Source organism: Pieris brassicae, chromosome Z (genome assembly GCF_905147105.1).
Source record: "Pieris brassicae chromosome Z, ilPieBrab1.1, whole genome shotgun sequence".
In the NCBI taxonomy this organism is placed as follows: Eukaryota; Metazoa; Arthropoda; class Insecta; order Lepidoptera; family Pieridae; genus Pieris; species Pieris brassicae.
Window position 1 is genome coordinate 10,500,130 of NC_059680.1, and position 15,924 is coordinate 10,516,053.

A 15,924-nucleotide genomic window follows, 5' to 3' on the forward strand; every position below is an offset into this window, starting at 1 on the left:
GAAGCAACAATGCCAAGTAACGAAACAACGCTTTTATTTAAAATACTGTCATACCTAAAGATTGATTGTTGATGTGTAAATTTGGTTAATTTAATTCCATTTCAAGTCATATCATGCCAAGAATCATGCAGTTTCGATCACATTTATGAAATGTTAATAAAAATAACATTACTGCAAATTAAGTTTTCACTCTAAAAGTTATAGATGATACATAATTATTACTACATTATCCAACTTATAACTAAAAATTCATGCAATTTAAAGCTGGTACTTAAAACAAACTAGAAATATACAATAAAGCCATGAGAGACTATAAAGAATTATTTTATGATATATGCAACTACAATTAAAACTTACTTATCACATGGTTAAAAAACAAATGTTTTACATAAGAAAAAATAAAAGATAAAGCTAATTTGAGCATTAGAATAAATTACTAAATTGTAATTTATATTCCACTCATTTTGCCACGAAATAATAATTTGAAAGTTAATAAAAAGGCTCTTTCAACGTTACAACGTTTTCAATCCTATTTGAACAGATTCAGTCATTTCTAGCTCCCGAAGGAATACTTACAAAATCCTATCCACTATTTAATACAATTCGTTAATGTCGTGTAGATTGAAGATCGTTTTATATACAATTAATCTAAAGCGATATTCTAGCATCTATGCTACGAGCGTTAACTTCTAGAAGTTTTTATCATTGAAATGATATCGCATTTCAAATTATTATTTAATGTGTGCGAGTGGAAAAATAAGTGGCGATAGCTTAGACCCCTCTATTTATCCTCTTCCAGAAGTACCAGATCGTCAGCTACGACATCGGAAACGTGGAGGTATATAATCCAGTACATTAGATTGAAGCAGACAAAGCATACAGGGAAAACGATACGCGAATATTTGTCGATGTCTGACGGAGTCATTCCAAGTAACTTGCTGATGTCCTGAAAATGTAGAACCAACATCTAAGACATTAGAAGGGACCATAAGAGTAACATTCGCAAAGACAACAGGACATTGAAAATCAACAAGAGCAATACATAAATTAACATATATCATTCGCAATACAAACGCTTTGCCGCTTATGTTAAAGAAAAAATATAATTACTGCTTTTACCTTGCCAGGTGGTAATAGCTGAGGGGCCGGCGGATTTTCCTCTTCTGTATTTCTTCCGCCATTTATGGTGTTCTCCAATATGCCACCCTTCGAATGTACTTTGGGATCATGCACTTTGAATCGGACTTCCTAAAATATGCAAATTACAATAATTAATTTAAAAAAAATCTATAATAAAGTTCACGAACTGTAAGAAGATCGTCGTATAAAAGAGTGAAGTATAGTGGTTGTGTATGTTAGTAACGTTACGTAAGGAAGTCATAAGTATGGTGTGAGTTAGATAGTTTAAGTATTATTTTATGCAAAAAGACTACTTAAACTATAATGTTATTAATTTTTTTATTAACTATTACCTATATTACTTATGAGTTCAACTTACTGATGGTCGACCGGGGTTACATCTTCCAATCGTATTCATTTTCGAAAGCGTGTGGGTATCTGGTGGACAGTCAACTGGCATTTTCTTCTCTGATGCAATCTTTTGAATCGTCATAAATCTCTGTTTTCTCATTTGTATCCTTTTTGCCATATATCCAACCGTAGCATATTCTGTAACGATACAAACGGTTCTTCATCCCTCAATGTCGATCACTAAATGAATTTACAGATAACGGAAATCGCTTTTGCATTAAAAAGTGTCGCTTTGCAATCGCTTATAGTTTTAATTATTAATAAGCATCTAATTACCTAATAAACTGGCGAAGACCATCACGAAGCAAGTGCCCAGGTACACGTCGATGGATTTGACGTATGATATCTTTGGTAGAGCAGCGTTTGTTGAGGACATGAGTGTGGTCATCGTCAATACCGTGGTAACACCTAGCGCCACGCGAGCAGGTGTCGCGTTACGATTTAACCAAAATGATACCCATGATATGATAACAATTAGACCAGATGGAATATAAATTTGAATTAAATAGTATCCCATTGAACGCACAAATTGGATCTCACAAGCCAATCTTGAGTAGTTTCCTGTAAAAATTTTTGCTCGATTATTTTATAGATATATGAATTTATAATAATTATTAACTGTGCGATAAATAAAAAACCTCCTTCCTTTAGAGTTATTAAGTTTTTATTGGCTTATTATGATTTTGTGTTGCTAACACAAATTCTGTGTTTTTAGTGCAATAATACAAAAGCAGGACGTGAACAGATTCGTGGTTGTTATGCCCAGTGTTTCATGTTAAGTAATGGTATCATTATTCCTTCTCGATCGATGTTTTCTCCAGTCAAGTACCTGTTGTAAGCGAGATCTCCATAGCTCGTTGTCGATGGCCGAGCACCTTGAATTGCGGCAGGGACACCTCACTGGAAACGCCCACAGAATTGGGCCCCTCGTTCCATTTGTAACGGATGTCTCGCATGGTGTAGCCGACTGTGCGCAGCGGATACATAAATGAATGACCCTCTAACCCATTGCAGTGGGTGTTCCGACTCGAATCGTCTTTCGGTCGGGTCAAAGCCGAGGACTTGCGTCAATTTTACGCGTTCTCATGCTAATATTGTGTCATGTATACATGTGTGCACGTGCCGCGGCTTGCACACGGGCAGAGGGAGACGAGGTCGCTAGCGGAGCATGGATGGATAATGCGGAGGTTGCTAATAATGCAATCTATTGGTTACCTGTCGTTAGTGTTACAACTGTGGCGCGTTGTCGATGTCCAAGAACCCGGAATTGAGGTAACTGCACCTCGTTACTCATCCCGACACTGGCTAAGCCGTCCTTCCAATGATACCGAATGTCTCTCATTGTGTACCCGACTCCGGAGACATGCCAAACACACAAAACGCTATCACTTACGCTGCGTAGCATCGCGCTTCCCACTCGTTGCCAACTGATGGGACTCGCGGGTAAAGATACTACCACAGAACTAAGCTGATTCGAGTCAAATTCAACTCGAGTTGGCTCATAGAGAATGATAGAAAAATATGATGACTACATTGCTTTAAAAAATAGACTATTGGCTAAGGCATGCAGTGCTAAAATACAATCTAGGTGCACGTAAGCGAATGTGCAAGGAGTGAAAGCATTGAGTTTGCGTAGGTTTGCGAAGGTTTGCGCGTGGTACGGTTGTTGGTACTGGTTGCGTGCGGTACGTCTGCACCCGGCTCTGGGTGATTAGCAGACTCTGCTGCCGCGTACCCCGCCTCCTTCGGCCCACAGCGATGTCTCAAAATCAGTTTAGCATAATGCTCGTGAGGACACAGGCTTACAATGCCTTCCTTCTGCGGGTGCTGTATGCGAGAAGGAGACATCCAACATGACAACACGAGGGAGTCAAACGTGTCGACGTTACGCTGTGCTCACATATCCCTGAATAGCATCTGTGATAAGAAAGTGGTCACAACACATTGGGAAGCCCAGTGAGAGATTGCACAGTGGTAAGAATTAAAGAAATGATTGCGTTATCGTGAACACGCTATCAAAAAAATCAAGTATAACTTCATTTTCTACCATCGTCACGTATGTATAAATACGTTAATTTTATATGCTGTTTTTGTGTTATATTAAGCGTGAAATTCTTTATGTGATACATTTACATTTTCATTTGCTATTGTAAATTTACAAGTGTTAATTGAGGTATAGGATTTCTGTGATACTTACAACTCTCTATCTCAATGTGACATAATTGACGGTCCATTGGGAAATATTGGAGATTCATAGGGCAAGATGCTGTAATGGTTAATCTGGAAGATGATATATTAGTTCTATAACGAAGAAAAAAAATAAAATTTGAGTTAGATATCATCGGCATCGATAGGCATCGGTCAGGTTTTAAATTAAGTTTGAGTACATAATCCCTGTTCGAGTTAAATGCCGCACGAGTAACAGCTTTTGCTGAGGTAATAAAAAAACATATTTTAACGAAATATGTTTTTAAGTTTTAACAATGCAAATGGTTATGAAAGAGATTTATTTATATGTATTACACGTTAAGACGTATTTTTTCTTTGCAAATTCGTTCTTCACGTAATAAAATAGAAAATACAAGACCAAAGTATACAAATAATTAAATTAATGTTATCTCATTTACGAAAGAGACACATTAAAAAATGCAGACGTCTGCTGAATTTGTATGGATTTGGTTTTAGGTTTGATTAAATAGCTTTGTCCGTTGAACTTGAAACTTTTGTAGATTTGGGCTCACAATTACTATTGCGTCATAGCAGAGATATATAATAGTTAGTTACAAATTAATAGAAAGTAAATTGCAACTATGAAAACGGTAAATAGAACTGTAATTATCAAAACTGCCGTATAATGGCTTACTACTTTACTTACTATATTAATTTAATAATTTTATTTGCAAAAAGTTTGTATAAATTTCAATTTGTTTTAGAAATGCATGTGCAAGAGATCAAGATCGCTCTAAAGCGATAAGGCCGAAATTTTACCTGCCTTTTATTAAATTATGTCAATTGTATTATATTTCTGTACATGCAACGAAGTGTTATAAATAAACAACTTAATTAACCTTATTTAATGATTACCGAATTTTAGCATATCAACTGTACCTTATACTTCTTGTAATAGATCCTGAATAATGTATCCTTATAAATTCGTTACTAGTAGTGGCTATATGAAAATAAGATTGCTTTTCATTAACAAAAAATGTATCGGGCACCCATATATTCTTAATAAATTCGGACCCTACTGATAGAGTCTCAACCCCAGCTCTTTTCTTATATGCTAGTCGTGGATCTGTCCAAAATTGTCGAAAATAAAAGTCCAATGTAAAGTCCTGGAATAGAAAGATCGAATACAACGAAAGTATGATTTTTATATTAGATATATAACGAGTTTTCTCGTAAAAACATCTAACAATGCATGCCGTGATTAATATTATAGTGGTTATGAAACTATTAGATAACAAGCTGGAACTTTTAATCACAATTATTTTGTTCTAATTTCGTATTCATGAACGACACTTGAGTGAGAATTTAATAGGTATGGTATGGCATGGTTCATAAATACGCAACATTTATGTGCAGAGTGAGGAAAAGCTATGCGCAAGAGTGTATCGAAGTGAAGTCTACAAAATGAAGAAGTTGCTGTTCACATCGACGTATGTAGGTGGGTGTTCGCCAAGCTGGCACCCACGGCTCGATAAAGCAGTTAAATGAAGCTAAGGCCAATGCTTGCACGGGAATATAATTTTGAAATTAAGTTATCCCGCACTTAGTCCTTTATAAAGTCACGCTCAATGTAACCTTATGTATTTGATTTGGTTTCCACTTCAGTATTTATTGGAAATGTTGATTTCCGTAGCTTGCAACTAACATAAATTAATAAGCAATCGAAATAAACTAGAGCTATACACATAAATTCCGGTGTTCCAATAAACTGAGGAGCGTGAAAAGTAACGATTACGTTGGCAGATTTCCAGTAGATACGGTACCACAGACACAAACACAACGAACTACGAAATGACGGACAGATAAAATTGTACAGTCGTCGCAAGTCCACCCAGTGCAAGGCTGGTATTCATAGCTCCAACAGTTTACTAATATGAACATGAGCCAGAGTATTGATTGTATAAACAAAATACGACAGACCCTGGAGGCCTAACTAATAAAAGATTCTCTAGTGGGCTTGAAAGTAATGCATTTGTTGGAGTTACGAGAACTGATAAACACATCAGACATTTTATAATATACATTATTGCTTTTCTTATCTCGAGTTCCATAAATGTATAATTTTTAAATAGATTTGAACAATATTGCGTTAAAACCGACAAACCACTATGAATTATTTGTAAACGCAATACGTGTAAAAAAATGTTTTAATATCTGATTTTCTTTAATTAGCAACGTTGTTATTTTTTTATTATCATCAACATGCTTTTTAAATTAAATAATAATGCCAATTTTTTCTTTCTTATTTATGTATTTATATAGTTTGGGTTTGGAATTGGCAATTAAGCAGTGGTATAAGCTCCAGATACACGATATAGTGGTTTGTCAAACTCCGATAAGAAAGCAACTGTGGACAGGGAATTCTGCTCGACAAAACGAAGACATGCTCGCAGCCTCGTGTCTAGGGCTGCTCGGTCGCTCGGCGCTTAGCCGAAGCGGCCGAGACAAGCGTGAGCTGACAGTTAGGAGTACCATGAGCACTTCGGAGACGGAGCTGATAGACAGCACATACATGGTGACGCCAACCTCCACTGGCGGACCTGCAATCAAGCCCAATTGTGAGTACCGCTCGCGCCTCGCGTCGTGAAAACCAAACCAAAGGTCTGAAACGTAATGGGACGAGTTCCCGAAGGACGTCGATCGAACCGTGGTCACGGGTGCTACGATGAACAATGCTGGTGATTGTCTAATGCATGTCTATATTCTTTGAATAAGGTACCATTTTCACTTCAGACAGAGAGCTGATGGAGAGCACGTACATGGTAACCCCCACTTCCACGGGTGGTCCTGAAAACGATAATATATGATACTTTTGTATCAGTTTTGTACGGCTAAAATCCGCACCGCTAGGATCTACTCCTTTAAATTTATATTTCTATCCCTTAAATAGAAGACCAGCTTCGGGTGTCTTTTCTTCTTCTATCTTTCTTCTCATTCTTCATAAAAACTGCCGGTCAAAATGTTAATGAACTAATATACCTATATAAATGAAAAAGGCGTTTAAGTAATCAAACAATCTGCAATTAAACATAAAAATTAAACGTACTCTGCTATTGTGGTGTGAAATACCAAACAATAACAAGACGTGAAATTTACAATTTTATCTCGGAGAGTGCCGGCTTATCTCTTAAGTGGAAGTTTTTGAGGCGTGAAATTCGAAGGTAAGTACTTTGCTTCAATTTGTTTTTCGAACATTTATTATTTAGTTTTAATGTCTAATAATAAATACGAATAAAAAGCAATGTACATTGAGGTATTCTATGTTGCCTCAGCGTCCATATGAGGTTTATTCCGGCTTTGGTTTAGGCCGGTTTAAACAACTTATTTTCCAAGTCTCTGTTCTCTTACGTTGTTCAGTTTAATCCCAATAATTCTATTAGGTTAGGGCATTTTATACTCTCTATCTCTTTCTCTTTACTCTCTCTTCTAACACACTTTTTTCTTGACACGTTAAATTGGATTGTTAAAAAAACAATGATGATCACTCCAAGGATTTGTAATGTAATTATAAAAGTATTTTAGTAGTAAATTTATTAAAACAAAGAAACGTGTTATCAAAACTACAATTGCAATTTATTGCTCCAACTTTGTTGTAAGTATGGCGCCAGGACACTTAAATTCAAATACCGATAATGCCTTTTTATCATTATTTAATTGCATTGAGCGGATTAATCAATGATAATGGGTAATGATACTCAGTTTAATGAGAATTGTTGTTATGATGAACAATTATGTTAGGTTAATGGAAGCATAAATGGGTAGTGTAATAATTAAGCCTCCTGTTTCCGGTGGGCTTTCTATTTCAAATTGTTTAGAAAAATTAATTCAACAGAGTTTCATAAGCAATATTATTAAGATATTAAGTTTAGATTGAAGAATATTAGTCAATATATCAATAAACAAATTATCCATTTATGATACTTTTTTGACAGCGTGCAGACCAAATATACGAAATACATTGCCAATCGTGTTACTTTTATTGAAATCTAGTGACGATATGGTCATTCCAATATCAGAAATATCGAATATTAGAAATACGTAGTATCTTTATGGGAATCGTTACTGGATATTACCGTAAGGCTTCTTTTATAAATCGCTTGTTTAGCAAACGCGTATAAATAACAAGAGAATTTAAATGTACGTATATATTTGAACAGAGATTAATAATAAGACTAATAATAGATAATACAACATTTTTATCTCACTGTATATATAACTAGAATAGTGAAAATTTAAAATGACATATGATTGACAAGTATATAAAGTATACAATGCATAGTGAAAAGTAAGTATTGACCTGTTATTAGTAGTGATGCTGTTGGAAATCTATTCTGTCGGTATTGTATTCAAAATTTAAACAAAATTAACTTACCACCATAATTTGGCCTTACTCTTTTGTCATAACTTATACTAAAAGAGTCTAAAATAGCTGATATATTAACATCTCCGAACATGCCACCCCCGCCGGAGCCTCTGTAACAGAGAAGAAATGCATTTATATAATTAAACGTACATTAAATACCAAACGGAATATAAATTATAAATGAATTTTAGCATTTATAATTTATATTATGTTTGTAAATTAAATACTGCTATTTCCATGTGCTATTGAGATTACTACGCTAGCTAAGTGTCAGCACTGCGGTATCCAGTACTTGTATTTTTTAACCAGGTTAAAGGCGCACAAAAGTTTGTTGTTACAAAAAACGATTTTCAGGGGAAAAGGGGCAAGAGGCTCACTTAACGTTAAATGATACCGATCAACAGCAGAGGGCTCGCAAATGCATTTCCGGCCTTTTAAGAATTAGTTCACTCTTAGGGTGTGCCTGTATACTAACACAACTTGCAGATGCCAATATAAAATCTTTATATGAAAAGAAAATAACCTTTTAATAATAAACAAGAAAAGCCCATACTAAGAAAACCCCAAATTAAAACCTATCCGCTTTGCTTAAGGTTCATTTTATAATGCAAAAATTTTTCGTTATTCCTGTTCCGAATTATATTTGTGTTCAGTCCCTGTTGAAATTGATTATCTGTTTAATTAACAGAAACTTGTTTGTGTATTTATCGTGTGTTAATGTAAATTTGAACGAGTTTTCGTTTAACTTAATCGAATTAAATGGATATTTGCCAATGAAACGAATCATAATTACAGGATTCGTTTAGTTTTCGCCTATATCAACTTAGATAAAAAGTCCTGCTAAAATCCTTAGTCATTGCTTTCATTACAATGTTTACCTAAATAAAAAATATTGATTTTGTTTTTCATAGATGATTAATAGATTCGTTAACTAATTAATTATTCCAATTGCTGTATTTCTCTGCATAGAACCTATTTTGAAAGAAAACACTTTTTATCTGGATTGAAGCTATATATTGTTATAAACTTATAATTATTTTACATAATTTTAAACTTAAATTTTACCGACCATGACCGTGCTTTACAGCGTGCGTGGTCACGGTGACATAAATATAAGTTTATAATAATACATAGCTCCAATCCGATTAAAAAGTGTTTTCTTTTAATGTGTAAAAGCTATGTTAACAAAAGACAATACTAAGAACTTATTTTCTTTTATCCATTTAGCCCACAGTTAAGGTCTAAAGTCACTGTTTCAAGACATAATCACATGGCACCCTTTATTTTCGCGGCATGTTTGCTTGCCTATATTTATATACAAATATGTAAACCCGGTATGGGTCAATCCCTGGCGAATATAATCATTTCAGACGATCACGAGCAAAACCAACCAATAAAACAGAAATTTAATTGTGTTACATCCAATTTACTATTTATTCTTCGATTAAAAGTAAAATATAATTAATATTATTTACATCTGCTGTCTAATATATGCCTGTCAAACATGGAAATTTACAAAAAAGAAACAATATATTTATATTGTACATGTATTTACATGTCAACGAGGCATGGAAATGAGCATGCCACACATTAAAAAGGTAGACAAGATAAGACACATAAAAATAAGATCAGAGAACAAAGCAATTGATGCTCTAAGCCACGCCAAAAAACTGAAGTGGAATTGGGCGGGTCATGTAGCGCGCCTTACAGATCAGAGGTGAACGAAAGTAGTACATACATGGAGAGGCCCACCAGGCAAACAGTACAGAGGCAGACCTTACGCTCGATGGGTTGATGATATCAAAAAAATCGCAGTTCCTCAATGGATGCAAATAGCTCGAGATAGAGAAAGGTGGCAAGCCTTGGAAGAGACCTTTACCGGAGAGAGTTCCTGATACATACCAACTGTTACAAATATTTACTAGCACATAAGATAACCAGGTATTAGTGGATCGGGAAATAATTTAAGCTTTAAAATAAATAAATAAAATAACATCTGTATTAATTTAAAATATACTCAGTGTTGAAGATATATATCATAAGCATAAAGAGGCAGATATAGCTTTATTTAGACTATATTAGCAGCCCGTTGGACTGCGTTTTTTTTTAAATTTTATACCTTGGATTATGCAACAATTTCCTTCATTTCTACATGAATAAATAAATTATGCAATAGCTATCTAATAGCTTTAATCGTAGTACAAGCGAGTTCCTTTATTATTAATAAAGTTCAAACAATTCAACGCGCTATGCATTCTTAATTTCGTTCACAATTCGTATTGTATTGATGAAATCTATTTGGAATTCACTATTGAACCAATATTGTATTTTATTCAAATGATTAGAGATTAAAGATATTTTATTCAAAATTATTGTATTTAAATAAGCGTCTGTGATTGATAGTCAAACAGATTAAACATTATGCAATTAACTTAAATATTCATAATTATGTATTTAAGGTAGGTATGTAAGATAATTTTACTATAGAAATACGTTACTTTTTTTTAAACCAATTACAATACAGATAAAGCAATATGCAAACAAGTTATATTTAATTAATAATTTTTGTTGGAATCAAAATGTATTTTTGGATACAGTAATCAATCATATTTTTCAAATGACTCGTCAAAGAAATGTTTGTTGACTGAATAGTAAGGAGTATAATGGGCAGCCGATCATCGCTTTCGAGCGACATATTCAACGCAACCTCTGTAAGTAATAAAAAAATTAAGTGTTAAAAGTGTAAAACCGTATAAAATATAAAATAACTTATACATAAAGACTAGAACAAAATAAAATTATTAAAACACTCCGCGATAATTTGTATATTACGCTAGAGAGATACGATGTGGATTGATAATGCTTATATATATTTAAAGGAAGATAGAGAAGGAGCTAGAAGATAGCAGCGTAGTCTAAAGCTATGGGAATAACGAGTCTTTAGCATTCAAGAGGATGAAATATAAGAGATGGAGAGCATAAGCATGACGCTGCTGACGAATGGATCACCACGCCAAGCCTATTTCGTAGACCGAAAAATAATAATCGATTTCCACGCATTTGTTATGTGCACGAATCTCATATTGAAGGTATATAATCATAATAATGCCACACAAGCTTATTCTTGTGTAAATAAAATTGCGCTAACTATTTACGTGAGTATTAAATAAAATTTAAATAACTTGACTTTTCGAGTGCTTATCGGTAACTGTGGTAAGGCAGTACTGCAATATCAAGTTGGGAGAGAACTAATTCATATTATGATGAGATTGTTAAAATATACCTATGTTAACATTCTCTATTGGTGCAAAATTGTTATGAAATATTCCGGTCATTTTCTATGATTTTCGAAATTGCATACTTTATAATTCAGACATAACGAGATTCCTTGTCGACTCTCGACATTTAGTCGGAAATGTTCAACTTGCAATGCTAATGGGGAACTCGACGTCCGGCTCTTTCCGAAGAGTCATTACATTACTACTTTTCAACCACTTTTCTCGAATATTCTACATTTCTTGAATAAGATGTAACAAATGCAGTTTTTATAGTACAGGATGCTAACGGGCAGGAGGCTCACCTGATGTCCTACTGCCCAAGAACTTTACTCAACCAGAAGGCTCGCAATTGCGTTGCCAGCCTTTTAGGAATTGGTACGCTTATATCTTAAAGCAGGAGAAACGACCGTCCCTCAGCGAAACACGGAAGGCTCATCTATTGATCATTGGGTGGGTGAGCACTCGAAGACTCATTGTCCCCATTAAACCGACGCGTATAGCTTGTAATGGCCTTCTCTCAACAGTTCTACGCAACGTAGCTTTGTCGACGCGTAACTTAGAGGTGCTTCACGAATTACATACTGACCACCTCTCGATTAACTTTGAAATCGGTCCAGGAGCATTGAGTTAGGATAGCACCCAAGAGAAGAGGTTTTTAATTGTTGATTAAAAGAAGCTAGACGAAGCCCTCAACCCCGCCGAAACCTCTGCAACTTCCCCGACCATCTAGTCTAGTCCTATCGCGTTAAACGCGGTCTCCTTCCAAATCAAAGTCAGATTACGTTAAAAACCGTGGCGTGGTCCTTTACTACATACTTCGCTTACTTCCGTCCTGCCCTCCGGCGATTGTACACAACGCGACAGCCCATGTCTGAGGTCTGAGTCTCGCTGGAGACGCTCTTGCGCTAGTCGCGGGAAAAAGCCCTTTCCGGGTGAGGTACACTCGCAAAAAGAGCTAAGCTGTCAAGGACCTTAAGGCCAACAGCGAAATTCAATTCTCAAAATACAATACAAATATATATTATATAATGTATAATTGAACGATTGTGAGACATAACCATTATTCCTATTCAACAATAAGAAGAAGCGAAATATTCATTTTTTATCATAACTTATTGCTTGAATGGCTTGTAATATAAAATTGTCGCAACATCTTGTAAGCACATTAAAAAAAATTGCTCGAATGATGCAGAGTAACTTGCCTTATCTGGTCCGTTACGTTTTTATACAGATACCGACAAACTTCTTGAGCTTTAAACAAGCGAGTGGGGGTAATTTTGCGCATCATAATTTATGTATGAGTAAATAATACCATGGATTTTTTTCTATGTATGTATTTTACACTCGCTCGAACGGTAAAGGAAATCATTGTGAGGATACGGGCGTCAACCACTGGTAAAATCTGAGGCCAAGACCAAGAGTTGTAGTGTTATTGATTTAATAATGTGATATGTATACTACACATGTTATGAGAAGATAAAATCTCCTCTTTTAAATAAGTAACGTAACAAATATTATATAAATTAAATAAAATCACAATAAACGAATTTTCACGCCAAAAATTTACGTATCGGTTTTCCCGTCCGTTGAAAGTTTAATAAATTTAAGCTGTTGTAATTATAATAAATTGTATTCATTGTGGGAATGTTTCACATTTTGATTTGATATTATGAATTCCGTTTTATTTATATAATTAAAGGAGTAATGTTGGCTTTTGGTACCTATATATATTTTTCGCAAGAGCTATCATGTGCTACGAGGAATAAGCTTAACAATTTACTTTTTAAAATATTTGTGTCACATATATACTGGGATTTTTTTTTATTCGGTTTAGTAGTTTGCGTTACAAATACACAAAACACATTACTTTAGAACTTTAATTACGCTCGCTGTTTTATGTACTATGAAAGCATTCAAAAATTACTTTTGTTTTTTTATTCAATACCGTTCGAGATTGCATTTTGCGGAGTACAAACAAAACAAAACCTATCGAATTATATTCAGTCTCATTTTTGCATTCTTTTACTTCGGTTTATAATACTTATAGGTTTCTATAACTAGAACTACAATACACTTTAGTATTTTATTTCAAACCAATGGATCATATTAAAATTGGTCTTAGGTAGATTTTTTATTATTTGACTAGCCGAGTCCAATTATCAACCATTTTGTAAAAGCAGGAACACAGTGTTTAAACGGCCTTATAAACTAGAGAAAAATAATCCTAAAGGTGTTAACACGGTAGTTGTTAAAAATAGAGCCTTCTCGTCCCTAAAAAGCCGGCAACGCATGGGCTGCGTTAGCTTGCTTTTGCGCTCGTTTTATACTTAATATGAAAATCTATTTTTAAACCTTTTACAACATTTATGAACATTAGAAGGATTTTATTATGTTTGTGAATAAGACTAAAGTTAAATTAAAACGTAGAAATGAAACTAGTTTTAACCTCAACTTGGAAGCTCTTTTGATTTAAACTTAACTGTAAACGCAATTTTGCTTCTTCGAAACGAAGGAAACTTCCATAGACTTAGCGGTAAAGAAACTTGCAACGAACAAGGTATTAAAATATTACTCTATATATTTTATTCTGCCTCGCTGTTTTGTATATCAACATGAATTTCGATGGTTGTGTAAATAATTAATATATTGTATGAAATTGCCACTTAAACAACGATTTAATGAAATGTATTAGTCAGATAAAAAAATTCGTTTCTAAAAAAAAGGAATGACAAAGTATGGGTCAGCAGCACCAAAGCATATCCATTTGACACGTTCAGAAGGTGGACGTTGTCGTCTATACCTTACAAAGAATTCCCAATCCAATTCAGATATTTAATGAAAATACCCATTTTCTTTAAATACGGTAGACCTTAAATAATATAAACCCTTAGAGTGGCTCCTCAGGCTTTGCTCGATGCATTCTTCCCTGTGATAAGTGCCGATATCCTCTGGGTACTTGATAACGTAGATGTCATATAAAGAGGATTTGATGCCTGAGTTACCTTTATTAATATATTATTAGCTACTAGCTGGCAAACGTCGTTGTAACGTATATTATTTCCAGGAAAAAAAATAGTTTAATAAAAATAACCTACCTACTATAATAAAAAATAGGGGTTGATCCTAGAGGGGGGACAATTAAGGATTGTGTGTATTTTTATCATAAAAAAATAAAAACAAAAAAATCGTCTAAATATTTAAAAAAAAATGGTGTGGACACCCCTTATCACTTAGGGGTTTGAAATATAGATAGTAGCCGATTCTCAGACTTACTTAATATACATAAAAAAAATTCATAAGCATCGGTCGAGCCGTTTCGGAGAAGTACGGGAACAAACATTGTGACTCGAGAATTTTATATCGTCGGTCAGTCTTCTAATGGTTATTCTATAAAATGCAACAGACACGTAATTGCGTCATATAAGAAATTTAGGGGACTACAAACAAACAATGGGATAATTTTTATAAACTAAGTCCATTAAGTTCAGTTAATTATTTTAAAATCTAGTGAAAACTAAATACATTAGAGGTAACGTAACATACATTATAATAACTAATTCATGGCCTTTATTAACATAGCCTCCAAAGCTAAACCTTTTGCTCCCCGTCTAATATAATATGAATGACTTTCATTACAACCGTGAAACCGCACTCTGAGCTTTCTAAAAATAGATGTGCCGACAGAACGAAATCCGTAAATGGCATCCTGTATCTCCGACATAAATTTGTTAAAATATTTAATGCAGACGTAAAATAGTATTATGTAATAGCGTCCTTGCGATAGCGTGGTGAGTAAATAATTTCAAATTGCATGTTAAATAAAAGCCACTCGCTACAGCCAATAATTGTATACATTACACGAATGTTCAGTACTGGGAAATAAATTACGGTACATCAAAATTATTTTTAAACATGGCAAGTGAATACAAGTGGGTTTGGCTTGTTCTAGAACTTGCCTTTATTTTAGTTTTCAAGGGACGATCTCGAACGATTAATAAGTGTATAATCTTTTGGTTTCTTTAAAAATTTAAAAAAGGCAATCAGTGGTACTACAACCTCTTTAGGTCTGGGCCTCAGATTTCTGTATCTCTTTCATGATCATTTGTTAATCTAAAAGGCAAGTAGGTGATCAGCCTTCTGTGGCAAGCCGGTTTCCTCACAAGTTTTTCCTTCTCCGCTCGAGCGAATGTTAAATGCACACATAGAAAGGAAGTGCATTGATACACAGACGGGGATTGAATCTACGACCTCAGGGATGAGAGTCACACGTTGAAGGAATTAGGCCAACACTGCTTGGATATTTAACATTGAATTAAATCTAGTTCCGATGATCCAGTATCGTATTGTAAAATAAGAAGCGAAATGTATAACAAACTTACTAAAAGAAATCAATAAACAATGAGACTGAACATAATTCGATAGGTTTGGTTTTCAAAAATGCAATATCGAACCATATTGAAGAAAAAATAACAAAAGAATCATTAAATGCTTCAATTCTTTAATAAAAGCAGTAACATTTTAAGT

General features: G+C 34.3%; 1 protein-coding gene across 1 annotated transcript in view; it reads right to left on the minus strand.

Annotated features, from left to right (window-relative positions):
* Window positions 1-471: 471 nt before the first annotated feature.
* Window positions 472-15,924, minus strand: part of LOC123718728 (gamma-aminobutyric acid receptor subunit beta-like) — a 33,227-nt gene continuing 17,774 nt past the window's right edge. The window contains exons 2-10 of the mRNA XM_045675473.1: window positions 8,132-8,232; window positions 6,479-6,546; window positions 4,639-4,865; window positions 3,728-3,810; window positions 2,360-2,497; window positions 1,807-2,091; window positions 1,499-1,668; window positions 1,120-1,248; window positions 472-946 (exon numbers count right to left, since the gene is read on the minus strand). Of these exons, the coding sequence (XP_045531429.1) occupies window positions 782-946; window positions 1,120-1,248; window positions 1,499-1,668; window positions 1,807-2,091; window positions 2,360-2,497; window positions 3,728-3,810; window positions 4,639-4,865; window positions 6,479-6,546; window positions 8,132-8,232 (1,366 nt within the window). The 3' untranslated portion in view covers window positions 472-781. The remainder of the gene's footprint in view (window positions 947-1,119; window positions 1,249-1,498; window positions 1,669-1,806; window positions 2,092-2,359; window positions 2,498-3,727; window positions 3,811-4,638; window positions 4,866-6,478; window positions 6,547-8,131; window positions 8,233-15,924) is intronic.